This window comes from Capricornis sumatraensis, chromosome 8 (genome assembly GCF_032405125.1).
Source record: "Capricornis sumatraensis isolate serow.1 chromosome 8, serow.2, whole genome shotgun sequence".
NCBI classification, from domain to species: Eukaryota; Metazoa; Chordata; class Mammalia; order Artiodactyla; family Bovidae; genus Capricornis; species Capricornis sumatraensis.
Window position 1 is genome coordinate 89,015,637 of NC_091076.1, and position 22,341 is coordinate 89,037,977.

At 39.3% G+C, this 22,341-nt stretch overlaps 1 protein-coding gene and 1 non-coding gene across 4 annotated transcripts in view; both read right to left on the reverse strand.

The window, feature by feature from the left end:
* NPEPPS (aminopeptidase puromycin sensitive) overlaps positions 1-22,341 on the reverse strand; it is a 124,188-nt gene that overhangs the window by 27,085 nt on the left and 74,762 nt on the right. For all 3 annotated transcript variants that reach the window (XM_068979220.1, XM_068979221.1, XM_068979219.1), the window contains 5 exons: positions 13,269-13,390; positions 2,924-3,031; positions 1,475-1,675; positions 928-1,024; positions 781-814 (listed from right to left, as the gene is read on the reverse strand). In XM_068979220.1, the coding sequence (XP_068835321.1) occupies positions 781-814; positions 928-1,024; positions 1,475-1,675; positions 2,924-3,031; positions 13,269-13,390 (562 nt within the window). The remainder of the gene's footprint in view (positions 1-780; positions 815-927; positions 1,025-1,474; positions 1,676-2,923; positions 3,032-13,268; positions 13,391-22,341) is intronic.
* LOC138084837 (U6 spliceosomal RNA) lies at positions 14,412-14,520 on the reverse strand. The gene has a single exon (XR_011145245.1). It is a non-coding gene; the product is annotated as a U6 spliceosomal RNA (small nuclear RNA).

Here is a 22,341-nt window from a genome sequence, read left to right on the forward strand (position 1 = left end):
TGCATTCCACAGTCCCAAAAAGAACACTGAACAGAGTGTCCAAAACTTAGCTCATCGAAGAAGGCAATTCAAAGTAGAAGGCCAAAACCTGTTTACAGACATTGCTTTTAAAATTATACAACCCACATGTTTGTATTGTGGTGACAGACATGTAAGAACTTGGCTGCTGCTGCTGCTGCAGTCGCTTCAGTCCTGTCCGACTCTGTGCGACCCCATAGACGGCAGCCCACCAGGCTCCCCCGTCCCTGGGATTCTCCAGGCAAGAACAATGGAGTGGGTTGCCATTTCCTTCTCCAATGCATGAAAGTGAAAAGTGAAAGTGAAGTTGCTCAGTCGTGTCCGACTCTTCGCTACCACATGGACTGCAGCCTACCAGGCTCCTCCGTCCATGGGATTTTCCAGGCAAGAGTACTGGAGTGGGGTGCCATCACCTTCTCCGAGAACTTGGCTAGAAGACATTAAATCGGGGGAAGTTCTTCAAGCTGGATATATAACTATGTAACTACCAGGAGGAAGAGAAGGCCCTGAAATGAGAAACTCAGCCAAAAATACATCTAGAAATACTACTAATGCCAGATGCTCACTTAAAAATCTTACACTCTCAGATAGTAGCACCAGAGAGTGTTCATCTGCATTCTTGAAATGTTCAAGGAAATGGGGGAAGGTAGGAAAATTTATGGCAGATCACAAAGCAGAAGCTACTGAACTGTAATTAGGAGTGAAGCACTCATGAAATCAGTGATTTAAAAGACATGGCAGGGTAATACATCATTAACATACCTATAAGTAACAAGGCCCCAATTCTCCATGGCACCTTCATAAAATAAGATATAAACATTTATTGATATTTATACATACTTCTTGAAAAATCATAAAATTCAAAATAAAAGTTATTACAACTTATCAATAAAATGAAATTTACTTTACCAGCTGCAAAGTCTGCAATAGCAATGAGATCAATTTTAGGTAGAGGATAAGGAACATTGAAGTAGTCCTTATAAAAAGGCAGAGTTTTAGCAGCAACCTATAAAAGTATAAAGAAAAGAACCATCTGATAAATCCTATTGCCATTCCTACAGAAATCCACAAAGGAATCCAGTTGCAAGCCAAATATCTCAAGTTACAAGAAACCAACCCTGGGGGACCCCCAACCTCCAGAGACTGCTTTAGCCCTAAGCTTTGTATATGTCAGCCAAACTTTAATCCATTTATAACTCAGTATGAAAAGTACAATTATATATGTCCCCACCCCACTCTCTAGGTTAATAAATTCCATTCTAATATTCTCTTAATTATCTTTCAAAAAGTTAACACCAAAGTTGCTAGTTCCAAGAGTCTATTAAAAGTAAAACCAAAGTAGCACAAGATATTTCAGATTAGATTATAAATAATTGTACTAATAATTGATCAGAAATGTAAATTCCCCAACCTGGAGTTATGGACTGTTGGAACAATCCTCTTCAAGTACATTTACCTCTAACGCAAATTTTCCTTGCTCTGCTTTGCCAACAGGGGTGTAAACACGGACACACACACCATCTTTTGACCTTGTTTCTACAAAGTCATATTCACCCACAACAAATGCCACCAGATATGTAGACATGACAGGTGTGCGAGCAAACTTCACTTCCACTACATTTTCATCATCAGGGTATGGTTTCCGATCAATTACATTCTTAAGGAAAAAAAAGGAAAATTTAATAGATTTACATTAAATACCTTAAAGCAAACACTACCCCCAAACTGTAGGCTTTGTAACCTTTTCTTCCCCCTTTCCAGCACTGCTTACTTCTCTATCCTAATTTACCCAGTACTATTATACTGTCAAGACTTTTCCTGCTAAGAAAGTGAACTGATGAAGCATACATACTAAGAAGTTGGAGCTCAAGTGTTAAAATTACCAAGGATTTGTAAGGTAAAAGAAGTAACTTTTCTTGAATACCTATTAACGTAACAGGTATTGGGATATTTTAAGACCTTAATGCTTTTAAGTGAACGAAGGATAGAAGACAAGAAATATTAATGAAAATAAAATGTAGTTATGAAACTGGACATTTCAAAGGGCACAGATTTCTAGATTTAGAGCATATTCTGTATGAAGGTTGGCTCTAAGCAAATTTGTGACAGATCTCATTTACTTTTAGAGTTCCCTAATTTCCCTCTTTTTCCTCTTCAGGCTCTCAGTTTCAAGTTCTTGCTATTTTTCTTCCAAGTAAGACTTATTCAAGAACTGATCTGATAAATTCATTTGCATTAAACTGCAAATGAACATTTCAGTGTAATTTATTAGCTTCCTCTCTAAGAATATTTGAGAAAAGCGTCTTTAAGCAGAGAACCTATGGAATTCTCTCCACTAATAAAGGAAGCAAAGCCAGTTATTTCAGGTCCAGTAGGTGTTTCCAAGTTCCCTGGACTCCTATTATAGTCTACCGGTTACTCTATGTCTTAAATAAGGCAGTCTTAGACAACACATTTCAAGTAGTAAATGCTTATTCTACTATGAATGACATTCAATGACATCAGTGAAGGGAGAACATCCAAGAACACAATCAGTTAAAACCTAAATACACTTCATTATGTGGCTATAACTTTTGGCATTTAGTAAGAGTATCAGATTTTTTTTCTGGTAATAGTTATTAAGTTCATTTCTTACTTAGATTTCCAAATTAAAGGAAGCAGGTAATCTTGTTAACATAGCTTACAAGGAATTTCTTCCAGGGTGCAGGAAAACTCCCCAAATGAGGCAATTAAAAAAAAAAAAGAGGGCTTACAAGAAACTAAGAACACTAACATCTGTGCTCCCATTATGTGTCAAGTACTGTGCTGGGTGACTAGGTAGTTCCATGCTATCCCATCTAATCAGCAAACAAAATATGCTAAATGCTTATTCAAAATATAAGAATGCTCATTAACACATACATACCATGTTTGATAAAGCTACTCTGTCTTTAGGAACAACCAATGAAATATCAAAAGTTGCTTTGATGGCAGGTTCATCCCAGCAAGGAAAAGCTCTCCGAGCATCAGTAGCCTTAAAAAAAGAATATGAAATATGAACTATCACTGAATGAACCTACCGGACTATTTCATGTAACAACCATTCTTTCTATCATTCATTCATTCACTTTTTCAAATATTTATTTTCCACTTAATGCTAGCCAATAAGCTAGGCACTGATTACAAAGAAAATACAAGGTAGCACTTTCATATACAACACATAAAACTGTCAGCATTTGACCCACTTATTTAAAGAGATCTCATTCTTTCTGTAAACATAAAAAAGAGTAATAAACTTTAAAGCAAAATAAGATTTAGTGGTGCAGCAGAGTATCAGTTATAAAAGAAAGAATCTTTAGTAAAATAGAAATAGAACTGCTGACAAGATTCTGTATCTTAAAAAAGAACAAACAAAATACGCAGAGGTAGAGAAGGCATATTGTTGTTGTTGAGCCCCTCAGTCACGTCCGACTCTCTGCGACCCAATGGACTGCAGCACATTAGGCTTCCCTGTCCTTCACTATCTCCCAGAGCTTGCTCAAACTCATGTCCATTGAGTCGATAATGCCATCTAATCATTTCATCCTCTGTTGCCCCCTTCTCCTCCTGCCCTCAATCTTTCCCAGCATCAGGGTCTTTTCTAGTGAGTTGGCTCTTCCCATCAGGTGGCCAAAGTATTGGAGCTTCAGTATCAGTTCTTCCAGTGAATATTCAGGGTTGATTTCCTTTAGGATTGACTGATTTGATCTCCTTGCTGGCCAAGGACTCTCAAAAGAGTCTTCTCTAGCACCACAGTTCAAAAGCAACAATTCTTCAGTGCTCAGCCTTCTTCGTGGTCCAATTCTATACAGACCTTTGTTGGCAAAGTGATGTCTCTGCTTTTTTACTACACTGTCTAGGTCTGTCATAGCTTTTTTTTCCAAGGAGCAAGCATCTTTTAATTTCATGGCTTCAGTCACTGTCCGCAGTGATTTTGGAGCCCAAGAAAATAAAGTCTTGTCACTATTTCCCCATCTATTTGCCATGAAGTGATGGGATCGGATACCATGATCTTAGTGTTTTGAATGTTCAGTTGTAAGCCAGTTTTCTCACTCTCCTCTTTCACCTTCATCAAGAGGCTCTTAAGTTCCTTTTCAATTTCTGCCATTAGGGTGGTGTCATCTCCATACCTGAGGTTATTGATATTTCTCCCGGCAATCTTGATTTCAGCTTGTGCTTCATCTAGCCCGTCATTTTGCATGCTGTACTCTGTGTATAAGTTAAATAAGCAGGGTGACAATATACAGCCTTGACGTACTCTTTTCCCAGTCTGTTGTTTCACGTCTGGTTCTAACTGTTGCTTCTTAATTTTTGTTTCTTTTTTTGGGGGGGTGCCTGAACAGCATGTGGGATCTTAGTTCCCCATCAGGGATCAAACTCATGCCCCCAGCAGTAGAAGTGTGGAATCTTAACCATTGGCCTGCCAGGGAAACATATACTTCTGAAAAAGGATTTCTTGGGGCTTCCTTGGTGGCTCAGTGGTAAAGAATTCGCCTGCCAATGCAGGAGACAAGGGTTTGATCCCTGATCTGAGAATATCCCATGTGCCATGGAGTAACAAGCCCCCTGTGCCACAGCTACGGAACCTGTGCTCCAGAGCGCAGGAGCTGCGACTACTCAGCCCATGTGCCTTAGAGCCTGTGCTCTGCAACAGGAGGAGCCACAGCAATGCCTGTGTACCACACCTAGAGAGTAGCCCAGGCTGACCACAACTAGAGAAAAGCCTGCACAGCAACGAAGACCCAGCACAGCCGATAAATAAATATTTTTTAGAAAAGGATTTCTCGAAGGAAACATGTAACATGTCTGACTGCACTGTCAAAGAAATTAAATAAATTATGAATTCTACTAAACAGTAAATAAGATGTTTGAAAAAGTTCAATAGACTGTAAGGAAAAAATACACAGAAAAATTCAAATTAGGAGCAGCACTAAATAAATGAGTTTATACTAGAGGAAATTAAATGAGTGACATGGATAGTAAGACCTAAGTTTACTGATCTGTCTGGCTGCATTGGGCCTTAGTTGCTGCACACAGGATCTTTTGGGGTGGTAGATGGGCTTCTCTCTAGTTGTATCTAGTTGTGGGTGACCCACAAACTGGAGAACCAAAGAAGTTCTTGCACTATGGTGAAGGTTCTGAACCCCAAGTAAGGCTTCCCAGCCTGGGTACTGGACAAAGGGACTGGGAATCCCCAGGAAATCTAGCCTTGAAGGTCAGCGAGATTTGATTACAGGACTTCCACAGGACTAGGGGAAACAGAGACTCCAGTCTTGGAGGGCACAAACAAAATCTTGCATGCACCAAGACCCAGAGGAAAGGAGCAGTGACCCCACAGGAGACTGAACCACAACTACCTGCTAGTGTTGGAAGGTCTCCTGTGGAGGTATGGGTTGACAGGGGCTCACCACAGGGACAGAGGCACTGGCAGCATCAGGCCAGGAGGGCCCCTCCCTTGGCATAGTAAACCCTCTTGGAATTTGCCATTAACCCTACCATAGGGCAAACAACTACCAGGGAGGGAGTGCAACCACACCCATCGGCAGATAATTGGATTAAAGCTTTACTGAGCAAGGCCCTGCCCACCAGAGCAAGACCCAGTTTTTCTCACTGCCAGTCCCTCCCATCAGGAAGCTTACACAAGCCTCTTAGCCTCCTCCATCAGAGGGCAGATCGAAGAAGCAAAAAGCACAGTCCCACAGCAGCTAAGACAAAAACCATAACCAAACAGAAAGTTAATCTCGATGAAAAAGCAGAAAGTTGTATCACAGATGAAAGGACAGGATAAAACCCCAGAAAAACAACTAAATGAAGTGGAGATAGGCAACCTTCCAGAAAAAGAACTCAGAAAAATGATAATGAAGATGATCCAGGATCTCGTGAAAACAATGAAGATGCAAGAAATGTTTACCAAAGAACTACAAGAACAAAAAGCAGATGAATAATATACTAGAAGGAATCAGAGCAGAATAACTGAAGCAAAAGAAGAGATAAATGACCTGGAGGACAGAATGGTGGAAACCACTGCTGTATAACAGAATATAGAAAAAAGGATGAAAAGAAATGAAGACAGCCTAAGAGACCTCTGGGACAACACTGAATGCACCAACATTCACATTATAGGAGTCCCAGAAGGAGGAGGGAGAGAAAAAGGACCTGAGAAAATATCTGAAGTAATAGCTGAAAATTTCCCTAACATGGGAAAGGAAACAGTTAACCAAGTCCAGGCAGCACAGAGAGTCCCAGGAAGGATAAACCCAAGGAGGAACACACTGAGACACATAGTAATCAAACTGACAAAAATTTAAGACAAAGATAAAATATTAAAAGCAACAAGAGAAAAATAACAAAATAACATATAAAGGAACTCCCATCAGGCTATCAGCTGATTTCTCAATAGAAACTCCACAAGACAGAAGCAAACAGCATGATATATTTAAAGTGATGAAAGGGAAGAACCTACAACCAAGAATACCCAGAAAGACTCTCCTTCAGAGTTGATGGAGAAATCAAAAGCTTTCCAGACAAGCAAAAGTTAAGAGAATTCAGCACCACCAAGCCAGGTTTACAACAAATGCTAAAGGAACTTTAAGAAGGAAACACAAGAGAAGGATAAGACCTTCAAAAAATAAACCCAGAACAATTAAGAAAACGGTAATAGGATCATACATACTGATAATTACCTTAAATGTAAATGGATTAAATGCACCAACCGAAAGACATACACTGGCTAGGCAGATGAAAACATGTGCATGTATGTACTTCCACTTACATCACTGTGCTTGGCCCCCCCAAACTGTATGGAACTATTTTATATGGTTAAGTTAATCATGTTCCCAATATGGCTTTTTTTTTTAAATTTTAATTTTTACTTTATTTTACTTTACAATACTGTATTGGTTTTGCCATACATTGAAATGAATCCATCACGGGTGTACATGCCTTCCCAAACATGAACCCCCCCTCCCACCTCCCTCCCCATAACATCTCTCTGGGTCATCCCAGTGCACCAGCCCCAAGCATCCTGTATCCTGCATCGGACATAGACTGGCGATTCATTTCTTACATGATAGTACACATGTTTCAATGCCATTCTCCCAAATCATGCCACCCTCTCCCTCTCCCTCTGAGTCCAAAAGTCCGCTATACACATCTGTGTCTCCTTTGCTGTCTTGCATACAGGGTCATCATTGCCATCTTTCTAAATTCCATATATATGTGTTGGTATACTGTATTGGTGTTTTTCTTTCTGGCTTACTTCACTCTGTATAATCGGCTCCAGTTTCATCCACCTCATTAGAACTGATTCAAATGTATTCTTTTTAATGGCTGAGTAATACTCCATTGTGTATATGTACCACAGCTTTCTTATCCATTCATCTGCTGATGGACATCTAGGTTGTTTCCATGTCCTGGCTATTATAAACAGTGCTGCGATGAACATTGGGGTACACGTGTCTCTTTCAATTCTGGTTTCCTCAGTGTGTATGCCCAGCAGTGGGATTGCTGGGTCATAAGGCAGTTCTATTTGCAATTTTTAAAGGAATCTCCACACTGTTCTCCATAGTGGCTGTACTAGTTTGCATTCCCACCAACAGTGTAGGAGGGTTCCCTTTTCTCCACACCCTCTCCAGCATTTATTGCTTGCAGACTTTTGGATCGCAGACATTCTGACTGGTGTGAAGTGGTACCTCATTGTGGTTTTGATTTGCATTTCTCTAACAATGAGTGATGTTGAGCATCTTTTCATGTGTTTGTTAGCCATCTGTATGTCTTCTTTGGAGAAATGTCTATTTAGTTCTTTGGCCCATTTTTTGATTGGGTCGTTTATTTTTCTGGAATTGAGCTGCATAAGTTGCTTGTATATTTTTGAGATGAGTTGTTTGTCAGTTGCTTCATTTGCTATTATTTTCTCCCATTCCGAAGGCTGTCTTTTCACCTTGCTTATAGTTTCCTTTGTTGTGCAGAAGCTTTTAATTTTAATTAGATCCCATTTGTTTATTTTTGCTTTTATTTCCAGAATTCTGAGGGGTGGATCATAGAGGATCCTGCTGTGATTTATGTCGGAGAGTGTTTTGCCTATGTTCTCCTCTAGGAGTTTTGTAGTTTCTGGTCTTACATTTAGATCTTTAATCCATTTTGAGCTTATTTTTGTGTGTGGTGTTAGAAAGTGATCTAGTTTCATTCTTTTACAAGTGGTTGACCAGTTTTCCCAGCACCACTTATGGCTTAAAATTATAATTATCTATTTTTTGTCTGGCTATTGGTTGGGAAAACTGATAAACACCTTTTACTATGGTGATTATGTAACTATTACTCACTTTATACCACTGTATCATGATTGGTCAACAGAAAATTAATAGTACTCTATATCACCAAATAAAACTACAGTTTTACAGAAAAACCTGTAATCACTTTTTAAAATCCAGATGCTTATCAGAATTATCTTGAAATTTTTTGAAAAATACAAATGCCCAGGTATTGCATTTTTTCCTCCAGAGCTCCAGGTATGCTTCTGATGAGCAGTCATGTTTAAAAACAACTGGACTATACGATGATCTTTTATCTAGTTTACTTTTTCTATTTCACATTCAGTCCTCCCATTTCATTTAGTTTATGTTTTCCAATTTCTCCATCTTTTTCTTTTTTTTTTAATGTTCTTTCTCAAGCATCAAGCATAGTAAAAAAGCTTATGTATACACATACATAAATAATATATATGATATATAGATTTTAGAAAACTTATGAATTTTTGCCCACCTAAAAATTTATGATATTTTGATTCCATTGGTTTGACTTAGTATGAATAGATTGCTACATTTCTAATTAGGAAGATGAAATAAGCAACAAAGGTTTACTGTATAGTACTGGGAACTACAGTCAATATCTTATAATAAACTATAATGGAAAATAATTTCAAAAATAATATATGCATAACTGAATCACCTTGCTGTGCACCTGAAACACTGTTAAGTCAATTATACTTCAATAGTATATATATTAAGCAAAAAACAAAGGACAAGGTGATAAAAGCAATCAAAGGTACATTTAGGGGATAGACACTAGAGCTAAATCTATTATTAAATGTTCCTGAAGAAGAGATCAGAGCAGAAACATAATGAAGATGCAACAGAAGAAAATACTGCTATACTGACGAAAGATCTGAATCTGAATGTGAGTAGGGTTCTGCTGCTGCTGCTGCTGCTGCTAAGTCACTTCAGTTGTGTCCGACTCTGTGCAACCCCACAGATGGCAGCCCACCAGGCTCCGCTGTCACTGGGACTCTCCAGGGAAGAACACTGGAGTGGGCTGCCATTTCCTTCTCCAAGGCATGAAAAGTGAAAAGTGAAAGTGAAGTTGCTCGGTCATGTCAGACTCTTAGCCACCCCATGGACTGCAGCCCACCAGGCTCCTCTGCCCATGGGATTTGCCAGGTAAGAGTACTGGAGTGGGGTGCCATTGCCTTCTCCCGAGTAGGGTTCACCAATTATTAAAAGTTAATGAACAGTGAACACCTGGTAAAAATTTTTAGGTACAAAGAAATAATTTAAAAAGCAATCACAAAGAAAATACAGCCAAATTTTAAATTGTGTTACTCTACAAAAGGAGAAGACCCATTTTAGTCTGACTCCTCCTATTTGACAAAATGAGATGTAAAAGAGTTTCGAACAACATATTTTAAAATATTTATTTTTATTTATTTATTAGGCTGTGCCAAAAGACAGAGAACTTATCATTAGCAGACCTGCCTTATAAGAAGTACTGAAAGAAGTCCTGTAAGCTCAAGTGAAATACAGTAAATGTAACTCCAATCCATACAAAGAAATGGAGAACACCATGAAGGGGAACACATAGGGATTATAAAGACAGCATAAATATTTTTATTTGGGTTTGGTCTGTTTTTCTTTTTTGGCTGCACCACACAGCTCACAGGATTTTAGGTCCCCAACAAGGGATTGAACCCTGACCAGCTCCCTGTAGTAGAAAGTCCTAACCACTAGCCTACCAGGGAATTCCCATAAACATTTTTATTTGTAATTCTTTTCTGTTTTGTCTTTAACTCTGTCTTTAAAAGGCAACTGTATAAGGTAATAATTAGAAAATGACTGACAGGCTTAGATGTATTAATACTATATAAAGATCAAATTTTTATGACAATAATAGCATGAAGGAGTCAGGAGCTACAATGAAGCAAAGTTTTTATACATTAAAAAAATTTTCATATTAACCTGAACTATATTGGGTTTCTTTCAGTTCAGTTCACTTCAGTCGCGTCCGACTCTTTGCGTCCCCATGAATCGCAGCACGCCAGGCCTCCCTGTTCATCACCATCTCCCGGAGTTCACCTAGACTCACATCCATCAAGTCCATGATGCCATCCAGCCATCTCATCCTTGTTCATCCCCTTCTCCTCCTGCCCCCAATCCCCCCCAGCATCAGAGTCTTTTCCAATGAGTCAACTCCACACATGAGGTGGCCAAAGTACTGGAGTTTCAGCTTTAGCATCATTCCTTCCAAAGAAATCCCAGGGCTGATCTTCAGAATGGACTGGTTGGATCTCCTTGCAGTCCAAGGGACTCTCAAGAGTCTTCTCCAACACCACAGTTCAAAAGCATCAATTCTTCGGCACTCAGCCTTCTTCACAGTCCAACTCTCACATCCATACATGACCACGGGAAAAACCATAACCTTGACTAGACGGACCTTAGTCAGCAAAGTAATGTCTCTGCTTTTGAATATACTATCTAGGTTGGTCATAACTTTTCTTCCAAGGAATAAACGTCTTTTAATTTCATGGCTGCAGTCACCATCTGCAGTGATTTTGGAGCCCCCAAAAATAAAGTCTGACACTGTTTCCACTGTTTCCCCATCTATTTCCCATGAAGTGATGGGACCAGATGCCATGATCTTCGTTTTCTGAATGCTGAGCTTTAAGCCAACTTTTTCGCTCTCCTCTTTCACTTTCATCAAGAGGCTTTTGAGTTCCTCTTCACTTTCTGCCATAAGGGTGGTGTCATCTGCATATCTGAGGTTATTGATATTTCTCCCAGCAATCTTCATTCCAGCTTGTGTTTCTTCCAGTCCAGCGTTTCTGGGTTTCTTTAATACTTATCTATTTGGCGGTGCCAGGTCTTAGTTGCGGCATGCGAGATCTTCAGTTGCAGCACAAAGAATCTAGTTCCCTAACCAAGAATCAAACCGATAGGCCCCACACATCAGGAGCTCAGAGTCGTAGCCACTGGACCACCAGGGTGGTCCCTAGACCAAAATTTATGTACCTCTGAAAGAGAAAAACTGTAAGCCAATTGAATCACTCTTATTGAAGAAGTTGGGCTTGTCAAGGGAAAACTCACTCCAAAGAAACTATAGGGTGTCTCAGTTAAAAGGTAAGAAACTACTCTGTGATGAGAATTCTAAGTTGAGTGCTGTCAGAAAGTGGAGGCAATTTTATCAGCGAGTATTATCTTTTCTGTGAATATAAAGAGGGCAAACTAGAGCAAGCCTAAGACTGCATTTGGTAAAAAAAAGCAGCAGTCACTTATTTTAACCAAGAAAGAGAGTTGTTTGTCTTCTGTAATGAACAAAATGACCTTGTTTTTGTCTGTGCTTGGAGGAAATTACGAAGGGGCCTTGTTTTGTCTCACCTTACCATGGTGTCAAAGTAGTAACCTTGCTGAGGTTGGCACTCTGTTTACATCCAACAGGAAAACAACATGTATTAGCTTCAGTGCTAGGACAACTTATGTCAGGGGCTGCTCTTTTTTTCTTCCCCCTCCCCCAACAAATCTTTTATATGTTCAGTAAAACTGGTTGTATATAAAGGCAAATGAAAGATTTCCTGATATCCCAATACTTAGGAAGTATACCACCAACATACTCTCCCTTTAAAAATCATTTGGAGACACACTCCAACAAATCATTCCAAGATGAAGAAATGCTCAAAAGGGTTAGAGATAAGCACTGGAATCACACTCTCACATACACACATACACACAGGTAACAAAATTAAATTTACATATATACATATATATAAAATCCACATATATCTGTGTATAGCTATATATGCATACATACTGGTAAAAAAACTTCAACACCTGGACTGCTTTTATACTTTGTATCTGTGGCTTTTCCTACTAAATTAATACTGATACTGTTACAAAAATATCATTCCCCAGCCCACATCCCTAATTCTCTCCCCTGTATAATAAAGATAACTGAATACAGAATAAAAATTTCAAAATCATTAATACAATTACGGTTACAGGCATCTAGCCTCAAATAATCAGGCGAATAAGAGAACAGACCTTCGTGAGAATGTCTCACTGAAGATCGTGATTTTTTTTGGCTGCCCTGGGTCTTTGTTGTGGCACGTGGGCTCGTCATTGCTGATGTGGGCTTTCTCTACTTGTGGCCATCGGGGGCCACTCTCTGGTTATGGTGTGCAAGCTGCTCACCACCATGGCTTCTGTTACTGCAGAGCATGGGCTCCAGGGTGCTAGCTCAGCAGTTGTGGTGCATGGACTTTGTTGCCCTGCAGCATGCGGAATCTTAGCACCTGGACGAGGGACCAAGCCCATGTCCCCTGCATTGGCAGGAGATCCTTTCTTTCTGTTTTAAAAAAAATAATTTTATTTCATTACTTATTTTTGGTTGTGCTTTGTTTTTGTTGCTGCACGGACTTTTCTCAAGTTGTGGCTACTCTTTGATGTGACGTGCAGGCTCTAGGGTGCCCAGGCTTCAGTAGCTGTGGCAGGCAGGCTCAGCAGTTGCGGCTCCTGGGTTCTAGAGCACAGGCTCAATAGTTGTGGTGCATGGGCCCAGCTGTTCCACAGCATGTGGAATCTTCCCAGATCAGGAATAGAACCCATGTCTTCTCCACCAGCAGATGGATTCTTTACTACTGAGTCACCAGGGAAGCCTCTGGCAGGCAGATTCTCAATCACAGGTCCACGAGAGAAGTCCCAAGATCATAATATTTTAAAGAATGCATGCGTGCTAAGTCGCATCAGTCATGTCCAACTCCTTGCAACCCCACTGACTGTAGCCCACAAGGCTCCTCTATCCATGGGATTCTCCAGACAAGAATATTGCAGCAGGTGGCCATTTTCTCCTCCAGGGGATCTTTTCAACCCAGGGATTGAACCAGCATCTCTTAGCATCTCCTGCATTGGCAGGCGGACCCTTTACCACTAGCGCCACCTGGGAAGCTCGTATTTTAAAGAATACCATACCTCAAACTGTGTGACAGCAGCATAGCGCACCTCTCCAGAAGGGGTAGTGTATTTACTTCTGTAGAAACCTTTCATTTTATCATTCAGTTCGCCAACAAAATCTATCTTTAAGGTTCCTGTACCTGTGATTGAAGATAAATGAAAATACTTTCATGGAGATATTAAGTACAAGTTATCAGAAATATGTCATTAAGCATTAATTCATAGCTATTGACAATGTTCAAATCATTCCTTCGTTTCTCAAACACTCCTCTTGGCAATGTACAGAATACAGTATTTACTGAAATGAATGGCAAACTAATCCTAAAGAAAACCTTAAAGTCATGTTTAGAGTGACTGCTAAGAAAGTTCTTTAATTTTACTAGTGAGTTTCAAATCACCAATACACGAAAAGCAGGAAAAGAAATAAATATATTCAATGTATGACTGGCTATTATGCACTGGTGCTTTAAAAATATTTAGTTGGGTAGACATTGTCTCCATTTTGTGAGATGAAGAAACTAACCCTAAAGTTAAATAACTTGCCCAAGGTCACACAATTAGTAAGTAGCAAGAATAAGATTAAAAACTTAGGTCTGTTTAATCCAAAATTCATGCTCTCTGCCAATTATGCCACATAGATTGATCCTTTCCTGAAATCTAAGAATATTAAAGAAATAAATTTAAACCAGTAATTATTAAATGCAAATAAAAATACAACCTGAATACATATTCTATTGTTATATAAGAGCAAAATCAATTTAGATAAAATAGGAGGTTATTTTAATTGAAGTATAGTTGATTTACAATGTTGTGCCAATCTCTGCTGTACAGTACAGTGACTCAGTTATACACATAAAGACATTCTTTTTTTTATACAAAATGAGAGTTTTTACAAACATATATACAGCTGACCCTTGAATAATACGGGGGTTAATCCACCTATAATTTATAGGTGCTTAGTTGCTAAGTCATGTCTGACTATTTGTGATCCCATGGATTGTAGCCCACCAGGCTCCTCCATTCATGGGATTTCCCAGGCAAGAATACTGGAGTGGGTTGCCATTTCCTTCTCCAGGGGAGCTTCCCCACCCAGGGATCGAACCCTGGGTCTCCTGCCTTGGCAGGCAGATTCTTTACCACTGAACCACCTGAGTAACCCAAAAAAACATGGAACGATTCACAAATCTGCATGTCTTACTTGCGCAGGGCCATGCTAATCTTCTCTGTATTGTTCCAATTTTAGTATATGCACAGCCTATAGGGAAGTTGCTCGATTGTGTCTGACTGTTTGTGACCATATGGACTGTAGCCTACCAGGCTCCTCTGTCCATGGGATTTTCCAGGCAAGAGTCCTGGAATGGATTGCCATTTCCTTCTCCAGGGGATCTTCCCAATCCAGGGATTGAACCCGGGTCTCCTGCATTGTAGACAGACGCTTTACCATCTGAGCCACCAGGGAAGTCCCATGCACAGCCTCAGCAAGCACAATAAAAGCAACTAACGCCTCCAGAGGCACCACTGGGATAGGGGCCTTCCATATCTGCAGTTTCTCCACATCTCCAAATTCAACCAACCTTGGACTGTGAGGTACTCTATTTACTACTGAAAACCATCTGAGTATAAGTGGACCCATGCAGTTCAAACCTGTGCTGTTTAAGCATCAACTATACTTTCTTTCATAACAGATATCACTATTATCTAGTGTCATCTACTAAATTCAGATGCATGACAAAACAATAATTCCATTCTACATTTTATAAATCCAGTCACAAAAAAACCCAAAAATGTTGACTTTGTAACTGATCCCTTTAAAGTGCCTATTTATAAAAGAATCCATAGCGTGGGAATCTAATAAATCAGAGATATAATATGACCATAAAGTAATTAGCCACTTATATCAAAACTTTTATATCCTAATGCTTCAAACTGACATTTTGGAAAGCTTGCAGAGCAATGACACTGACATTGTTCAAAATGTTCTTGACTTTCTGACATATCCTTTTGGATGTTCACAAAGTCAAATCTTCACCTTCCAAAACTGAATTTGCTTTTTGGAAAGGTCCAAGTCATAAAAAGTTGAAGTCTACAGATTATGTGAATAAAAAATTGCAATCTATTTCTAGACAAAACACTAATTGTGCCTATGAAGTAATTAAGCTAATTTCCTTATATGCTTCAAACTGGTTTTGAAAGTAATTTCAAGTAAAAATTTCAGACGTTTGCAGCAAAGTCACAACTAAACAAAGTACCACATTCTGAATCATGCTAGGAAAATAAAACCAAACAACTCAGTTGAAGGTCCACTGAACAGACATTTGTGATAGTATTTTTTTTTAAATCAGACATTCTGGCTGAAGGGATCAATAAATACTTTTTTTTTTTTTAAGAGAATGATAGATTACTGGGACAGTAAATATAAAAACAGTAAAAGAATCTGAAACAATTCTGACTGATACTAAAGAATTTAGCTATACATAATATAACATTTCTCTATTTTCATTAGGAATTCATTGATTTAAAAAAAAAAGGGCATATGTGTTCACAGTAATCAAGTTTTTGTTGTTTAGTCGCTAAGTCATGTCCAACTCTGCAACCCAAGCTCCTTTGTCCAAGGGATTTCCCAGGCAAGGATATTGGCATCGGTTGCCATTTCCTTCTCCTTGGATCTTCCCAACCCAGGGATCAAACTGATGTCTCCCGCTTGGCTGGTGAATTCTTTACTGCTGAGCCACCCCTGGGAAGCCCCAATAAAGTTAGTAAAGAATATCTATTAGACTAGGAAAACCTCTTTAAACATAGAACTGTTGGATGAAATTTTATGTTCAGTTCAGTTGCTCAGTCGTGTCCGATTCTTTGCAACCCCATGAATCGCAGCACGCCAGGCCTCCCTGTCCATCACCAACTCCCGTCCACCAGACTCACGTCGATCGAGTCAGTGATGGCATCCAGCCATCTCATCCTCGGTCATCCCCTTCTCCTCCTGCCCCCAATCCCTCCCAGCATCAGAGTCTTTTCCAATGAGTCAACTCTTCTCATGAGGTGGCCAAAGTACTGGAGTTTCAGCTTTAGCATCATTCCTTCCAAAGAAATCCCAGGACTGATCTCCTTCAGAATGGACTGGTTGGATCTCCCTGCAGTCCAAGGGACTCTCAAGAGTCTTCTCCAACACCACAGTTCAAAAGCATCAATTCTTCAGCGCTCAGCCTTTTTCACAGTCCAACTCTCACATCCATACATGACCACAGGAAAAACCAAAGCCTTGACTAGATAGACCTTAGTCGGCAAAGTAATGTCTCTGCTTTTGAATATGCTATCTAGGTTGGTCATAACTTTCCTTCCAAGGAGTAAGCGTCTTTTAATTTCATGGCTGCAGTCACCATCTGCAGTGATTTTGGAGCCCCAAAAAATAAAGTCTGACACTGTTTCCACTGTTTCCCCATCTATTTCCCATGAAGTGATGGGACCAGATGCCATGATCTTCGTTTTCTGAATGCTGAGCTTTAAAGCCAACTTTTTCGCTCTCCTCTTTCACTTTCAAGAGGCTTTTTAGCTCCTCTTCACTTTCTGCCATAAGGCTGGTGTCATCTGCATATCTGAGGTGATTGATATTTCTCCCGGCAATCTTGATTCCAGCTTGTGCTTCTTCCAGCCCAGCGTTTCTCATGATGTACTCTACACAGAAGTTAAATAAGCAGGGTGACAATATACAGCCTTGACGTACTCCTTTTCCTATATGAAACCAGTCTGTTGTTCCATGCCCAGTTCTAACTGTTGCTTCCTGACCTGTATACAGATTTCTCAAGAGGCAGGTCAGGTGGTCTGGTACTCCCATCTCTTTCAGAATTTTCCACAGTTTATTGTGATCCACACAGTCAAAGGCTTTGGCATAGTCAATAAAGCAGAAATAGACGTTTTTCTGGACCTCTCTTGCTTTTTCCATGATCCAGCAGATGTTGGCAATTTGATCTCTGGTTCCTCTGCCTTTTCTAAAACCAACTTGAACATCTGGAAGTTCACTGTTCATGTATTGCTGAAGCCCGGCTTGGAGAATTTTGAGCATTACTTTACTAGCGTGTCAGATGAGTGCAATTGTGCGGTAGTTTGAGCATTCTTTGGCATTGCCTTTCTTTGGGATTGGAATGAAAATGACCTTTTCCAGTCCTGTGGCTACTGCTGAGTTTTCCAAATTTGCTGGCATATTGAGTGCAGCACTTTCACAGCATCATCTTTCAGGATTTGAAATAGCTCAACTGGAATTCCATCACCTCCACTAGGTTTGTTCGTAGTGATGCTTCCTAAGGCCCACTTGACTTCACATTCCAGGATATCTGGCTCAAGATGAGTGATCACATCATTGTGATCATCTGGGTCGTGAAGATCTTTTTTGTACAGTTCTCCTGTGTATTCTTGCCGCCTCTTCTTAATATCTCCTGCTTCTGTTAGGTCCATACCATTTCTGTCCTTTATTGAGCCCATCTTTGCATGAAATGTTCCTCTATTTCTTTGCATTGATCACTGAAGAAGGCTTTCTTATCTCTTCTTGCTATTCTCTGGAACTCTGCATTCAGATGCTTATATCTTTCCTTTTCTCCTTTGTTTTTTGCCTCTCTTCTTTTCACAGCTATTTGTAAGGCCTCCCCAGACAGCCATTTTGCTTTTTTGCATTTCTTTTCTATGGGGATGGTCTTGATCCCTGTCTCCTGTACAATGTCACGAACCTCATTCCATAGTTTATCAGGCACTCTATTTATCAGATCTAGGCCCTTAAATCTATTTCTCACTTCCACTGTATAATCATAAGGGATTTGGTTTAGGTCATATCTGAATGGTCTAGCGGTTTTCCCTACTTTTTTCAATTTGAGTCTGAATTTGGTAATAAGGAGTTCATGATCTGAGCCACAGTCAGCTCCTGGTCTTGTTTTTGTTGACTGTATAGAGTTTCTCCATCTTTGGCTGCAAAGATTATAATCAATCTGATTTCAGTGTTGACCATCTGGTGATGTCCATGTGTAGAGTCTTCTCTTGTGTTGTTGGAAGAGGGTGTTTGCTATGACCAGTGCATTTTCTTGGCAAAACTCTATTAGTCTATGCCCTGCTTCATTCTGCATTCCACGGCCAAATTTGCCTGTTACTCCAGGTGTTTCCTGACTTCCTACTTTGGCATTCCAGTCCCCTATAATGAAAAGGACATCTTTTTGGGGTGTTAGTTCTAAAAGGTCTTGTAGGTCTTCATAGAACCGTTCAACTTCAGCTTCTTCAGCGTTACTGGTTGGGGCACAGACTTGGATTACTGTGATATTGAATGGTTTGCCTTGGAAATGAACAGAGATTATTCTATCGTTTTTGAGATTGCATCCAAATACTGCATTTCGGACTCTTTTGTTGACCATGATGGCTACTCCATTTTTTCTGAGGGATTCCTGCCCGCAGTAGTAGATATAATGGTCATCTGAGTTAAATTCACCCATTCCAGTCCATTTTAGTTCACTGATTGCTAGAATGTCGACGTTCACTCTTGCCATCTCTTGTTTGACCACTTCCAATTTGCCTTGATTCATGGACCTGACATTCCAGGTTCCTATGCAATATTGCTCTTTACAGCATCAGACCTTGCTTCTATCACCAGTCACATCCACAGCTGGGTATTGTTTTTGCTTTGGCTCCATCCGTTCATTCTTTCTGGAGTTATTTCTCCACTGATCACCAGTAGTGTGCTGGGCACCTACTGACCTCGGGAGTTCCTCTTTCAGTATCCTATCGTTTTGCCTTTTCATACTATTCATGGGGTTCTCAAGGCAAGAATACTGAAGTGGTTTGCCATTCCCTTCTCCAGTGGACCACATTCTGTCAGACCTCTCCACCATGACCCGCCTGTCTCGGGTTGCCCTGCGGGCATGGCTTAGTTTCATTGAGTTAGACAAGTGTCTAACTCAATTTTATGTTACAATTCCATAAATGGAATTGGCCAGTCTGTTTTTCAATAAGTCAACTGTTAAGATGTCTTCATGCTGCTGCTGCTGCTAAGTCGCTTCAGTAGTGTCCGACTCTGTGTGACCCCATAGACGGCAGCCCACCAGGCTCCTCCGTCCCTGGGATTCTCCAGGCAAGAACATTGGAGTGGGTTGCCATTTCCTTCTCCAGTGCATGAAAGTGAAAAGTGAAAGTGAAGTCGCTCAGTCGTGTCCGACTCTTAGCGACCCCATGGACTGCAGCCCACCAGGCTCCTCCATCCATGGGATTTTCCAGGCAAGAGTACTGGAGTGGGTTGCCACTGCCTTCTCCGAGATGTCTTCATATTCCATGGTAAATCTACTTTTGACTTTTCCTACTTGGAATAAAAGTGGATTTAAAATTCTTAACTAAATAAGAAAGTCTGCTCACATTTTTACTTGGTTTTAAATCTCCAAGGTCATAATACTATAACAAGATATTGACAATGACCATTTCTGAAAAGTGGCAGACTACAAAATACAAATTATTGGGAAGGGTTATTACCTGAAATTCAAACAAAACACATTTGTTTTTTTTAATATATTACTAAATTTAATTGGTGTCACATTATACAGTACTAATTATAGAATATTTGCTATTGATACAGAATTTTAGGGCAAAAACAGGAGGAAAAAGGACTTCATGATAAATTTCATCTGTCAATTTTATACCACACTAAAGAATCAATTGCCAGAAAGTCTGATTTTATACCTATTTTCACACATAACTGACTTTGCTTCCTCAAATTAGATGCCTTATTTGAATATCCAAGGTATACAATATTTATTCTTGGGATGATAAGGCTTTTAAAACATATAAGCTCATTTATTAATTAAACAACTGAAAAATTAGGACTTCCTCCAAAAAACTTTGGTTTTTAAAGCTTAGGAGAGTATAATAATTGTTGCAAAACCTGAAGTAACAAAATTACTAAAAATTATATTATAAAAAATTTAATGAGTCTAGCTATGAAATTTAAGACAGATTACTTTATATAAAGAGAATAAGTCTCTGACTTTTTGTCACCATTTCTTATGATCCTGTTTTCCACTCCTCAAAATGTTAGTATCTTCTAGCATTTTGCAAATGATTGTCACTCTACAGGATCCTTAACCACTGATTCTAAGGTTGTTAGGCCTTAGATGATCATGGGAAGTTAACCAATATTCTAAAATGGTGCCAATTTCAGAAACAAAGATGTTTTATTTTGTTATATAGTATTTGGCACGACTGTTAAGTTTGAATCGGCTAAACACAAAGGTTACTAATGTCTTCCTGATACATGCTCAGTATGTATTACCACAAGAGAGACCACTTACTGAAATTTGAAAAACAAAACCAGGATTTTATTTTTAAAGCAAAGAATGACTAGGTAACTCTGACCCAGATATCTGACGAAAATGTGAAAGCCAATGATTTTCAAACATATTTTTATATATTCAATAATTTAATACAATCACATCTGTGAATGAGATAATTTTTAATTCTAATATTCATATTAGGTACTTAAGTGTATTATATTAGCTAAAAATCTCCAAAACTTTATCAAATATACTACGTATGTGCGTGCTAAGTTGCTTCAGTTGTGTCCGACTCTTATTTAGAGTCCCTATGGACCACAGCCCACCAGGCTCCTCTGTCCATGGGATTTTCCAGGCAAGAATACTGGAGTGGGCTGCCATTCCCTTCTCCAGGGGATCTTCCCGACCTAGGGATCGAACCTGCGTCTCTTAAGTCTGCTGCATTGTCAGGTGGGTTCTTTACCACTAGCGTCATCTGGGAAAAAAGTATAGTGTATACTAATGGTCATAACCTTCAATGACTTGTTCCTGCTTTTATTAGAAATGACTTAACAATATACCATGTCTATTGTAAAAAGTCCTTATCAAGAATGATGTAGCTCTTATATACTGATAATAGATGACCTCTTATATATAAAGAAGGAGAAAAGAAGGGTAGAGAATACATATGACATGCTAACTTCTGTGTTGTTAAATGGTATAAACATGAATGCTTATAAAAGCATGGAGCAGTTTTGAAAGAATACATAGGAAACTGTATTCTCCACTTAGGAGAAGTGGGGCTGAGAGAGACAGGAATAGAACAACCAACAAATTATCACTACGTATCACTTGAATTTCAAGCCATGTGCATGTGTTATATTTTTTGAACATTTAATTTAAAAAATAAAAGGAGCATACTGTGCTGGTTAGTAGTACACAGTTTTGAATTAAACTGCTTGTGCTCTCTGACTGCCACTATATTAGCTGTTGACCTTGGGCAAGTTATGTAAGTTAAATACATCATTTGGCGCAATACTTTATCTTTAAAGCGGAGATCATAGAATCTATTTCAAAACAGATTAACAAATGTTTATGATGCACATAAAACAGTACCTGGCACAGATTAAGCACTCAGTAGATACATGTGTGAATATATAATACACACATACATTCATATACAGGTATACATCCCACACACACATACACACATACACACATATCTTCTGGGAGTTTATGTCCTTTCTGACCTGATGAGTTCCAGCAAGTATATTCTGGCTTCTTTTGATAAACACACTAATATTTTTGATTTAAAAAATTATGTCAAATTTCCTAATGCTAAAGAATTGAATCTATGCTACTTTTTTTCTATACATGCTAACTAGATTTATGTATCTTAGGCTATTTTAAGCCACCTTTAAATATTTTTGCTCCTCTCTTCCTCATTTTTATTTCATTAATTTCTGCTCTTAAATCTTTCTCTTCTACTTTCTTCAAGTTACCTGTCCTTTTTGTCTAACATTAATCTTGATGCCCTCTTAATTAATTTTTAGCCTTTCTTCTGGGCTAAATATCCTCTTTGAAAATAATGGTTTACCTGCATCCTACATGTTCTGTATGTGGCAATTTTATTCAGTTCAGTCGCTCAGTCCTGTCCGACTCTTTGCGACCCCATGAATCACAACACGCCAGGCCTCCCTGTCCATCACCAACTCCCGGAGTTCACTCAGACTCACGTGCATCGAGTCAGTGATGCCTTCCAGCCATCTCATCCTCTGTCGTCCCCTTCTCCTCCTGCCCCCAATCCCTCCCAGCATCAG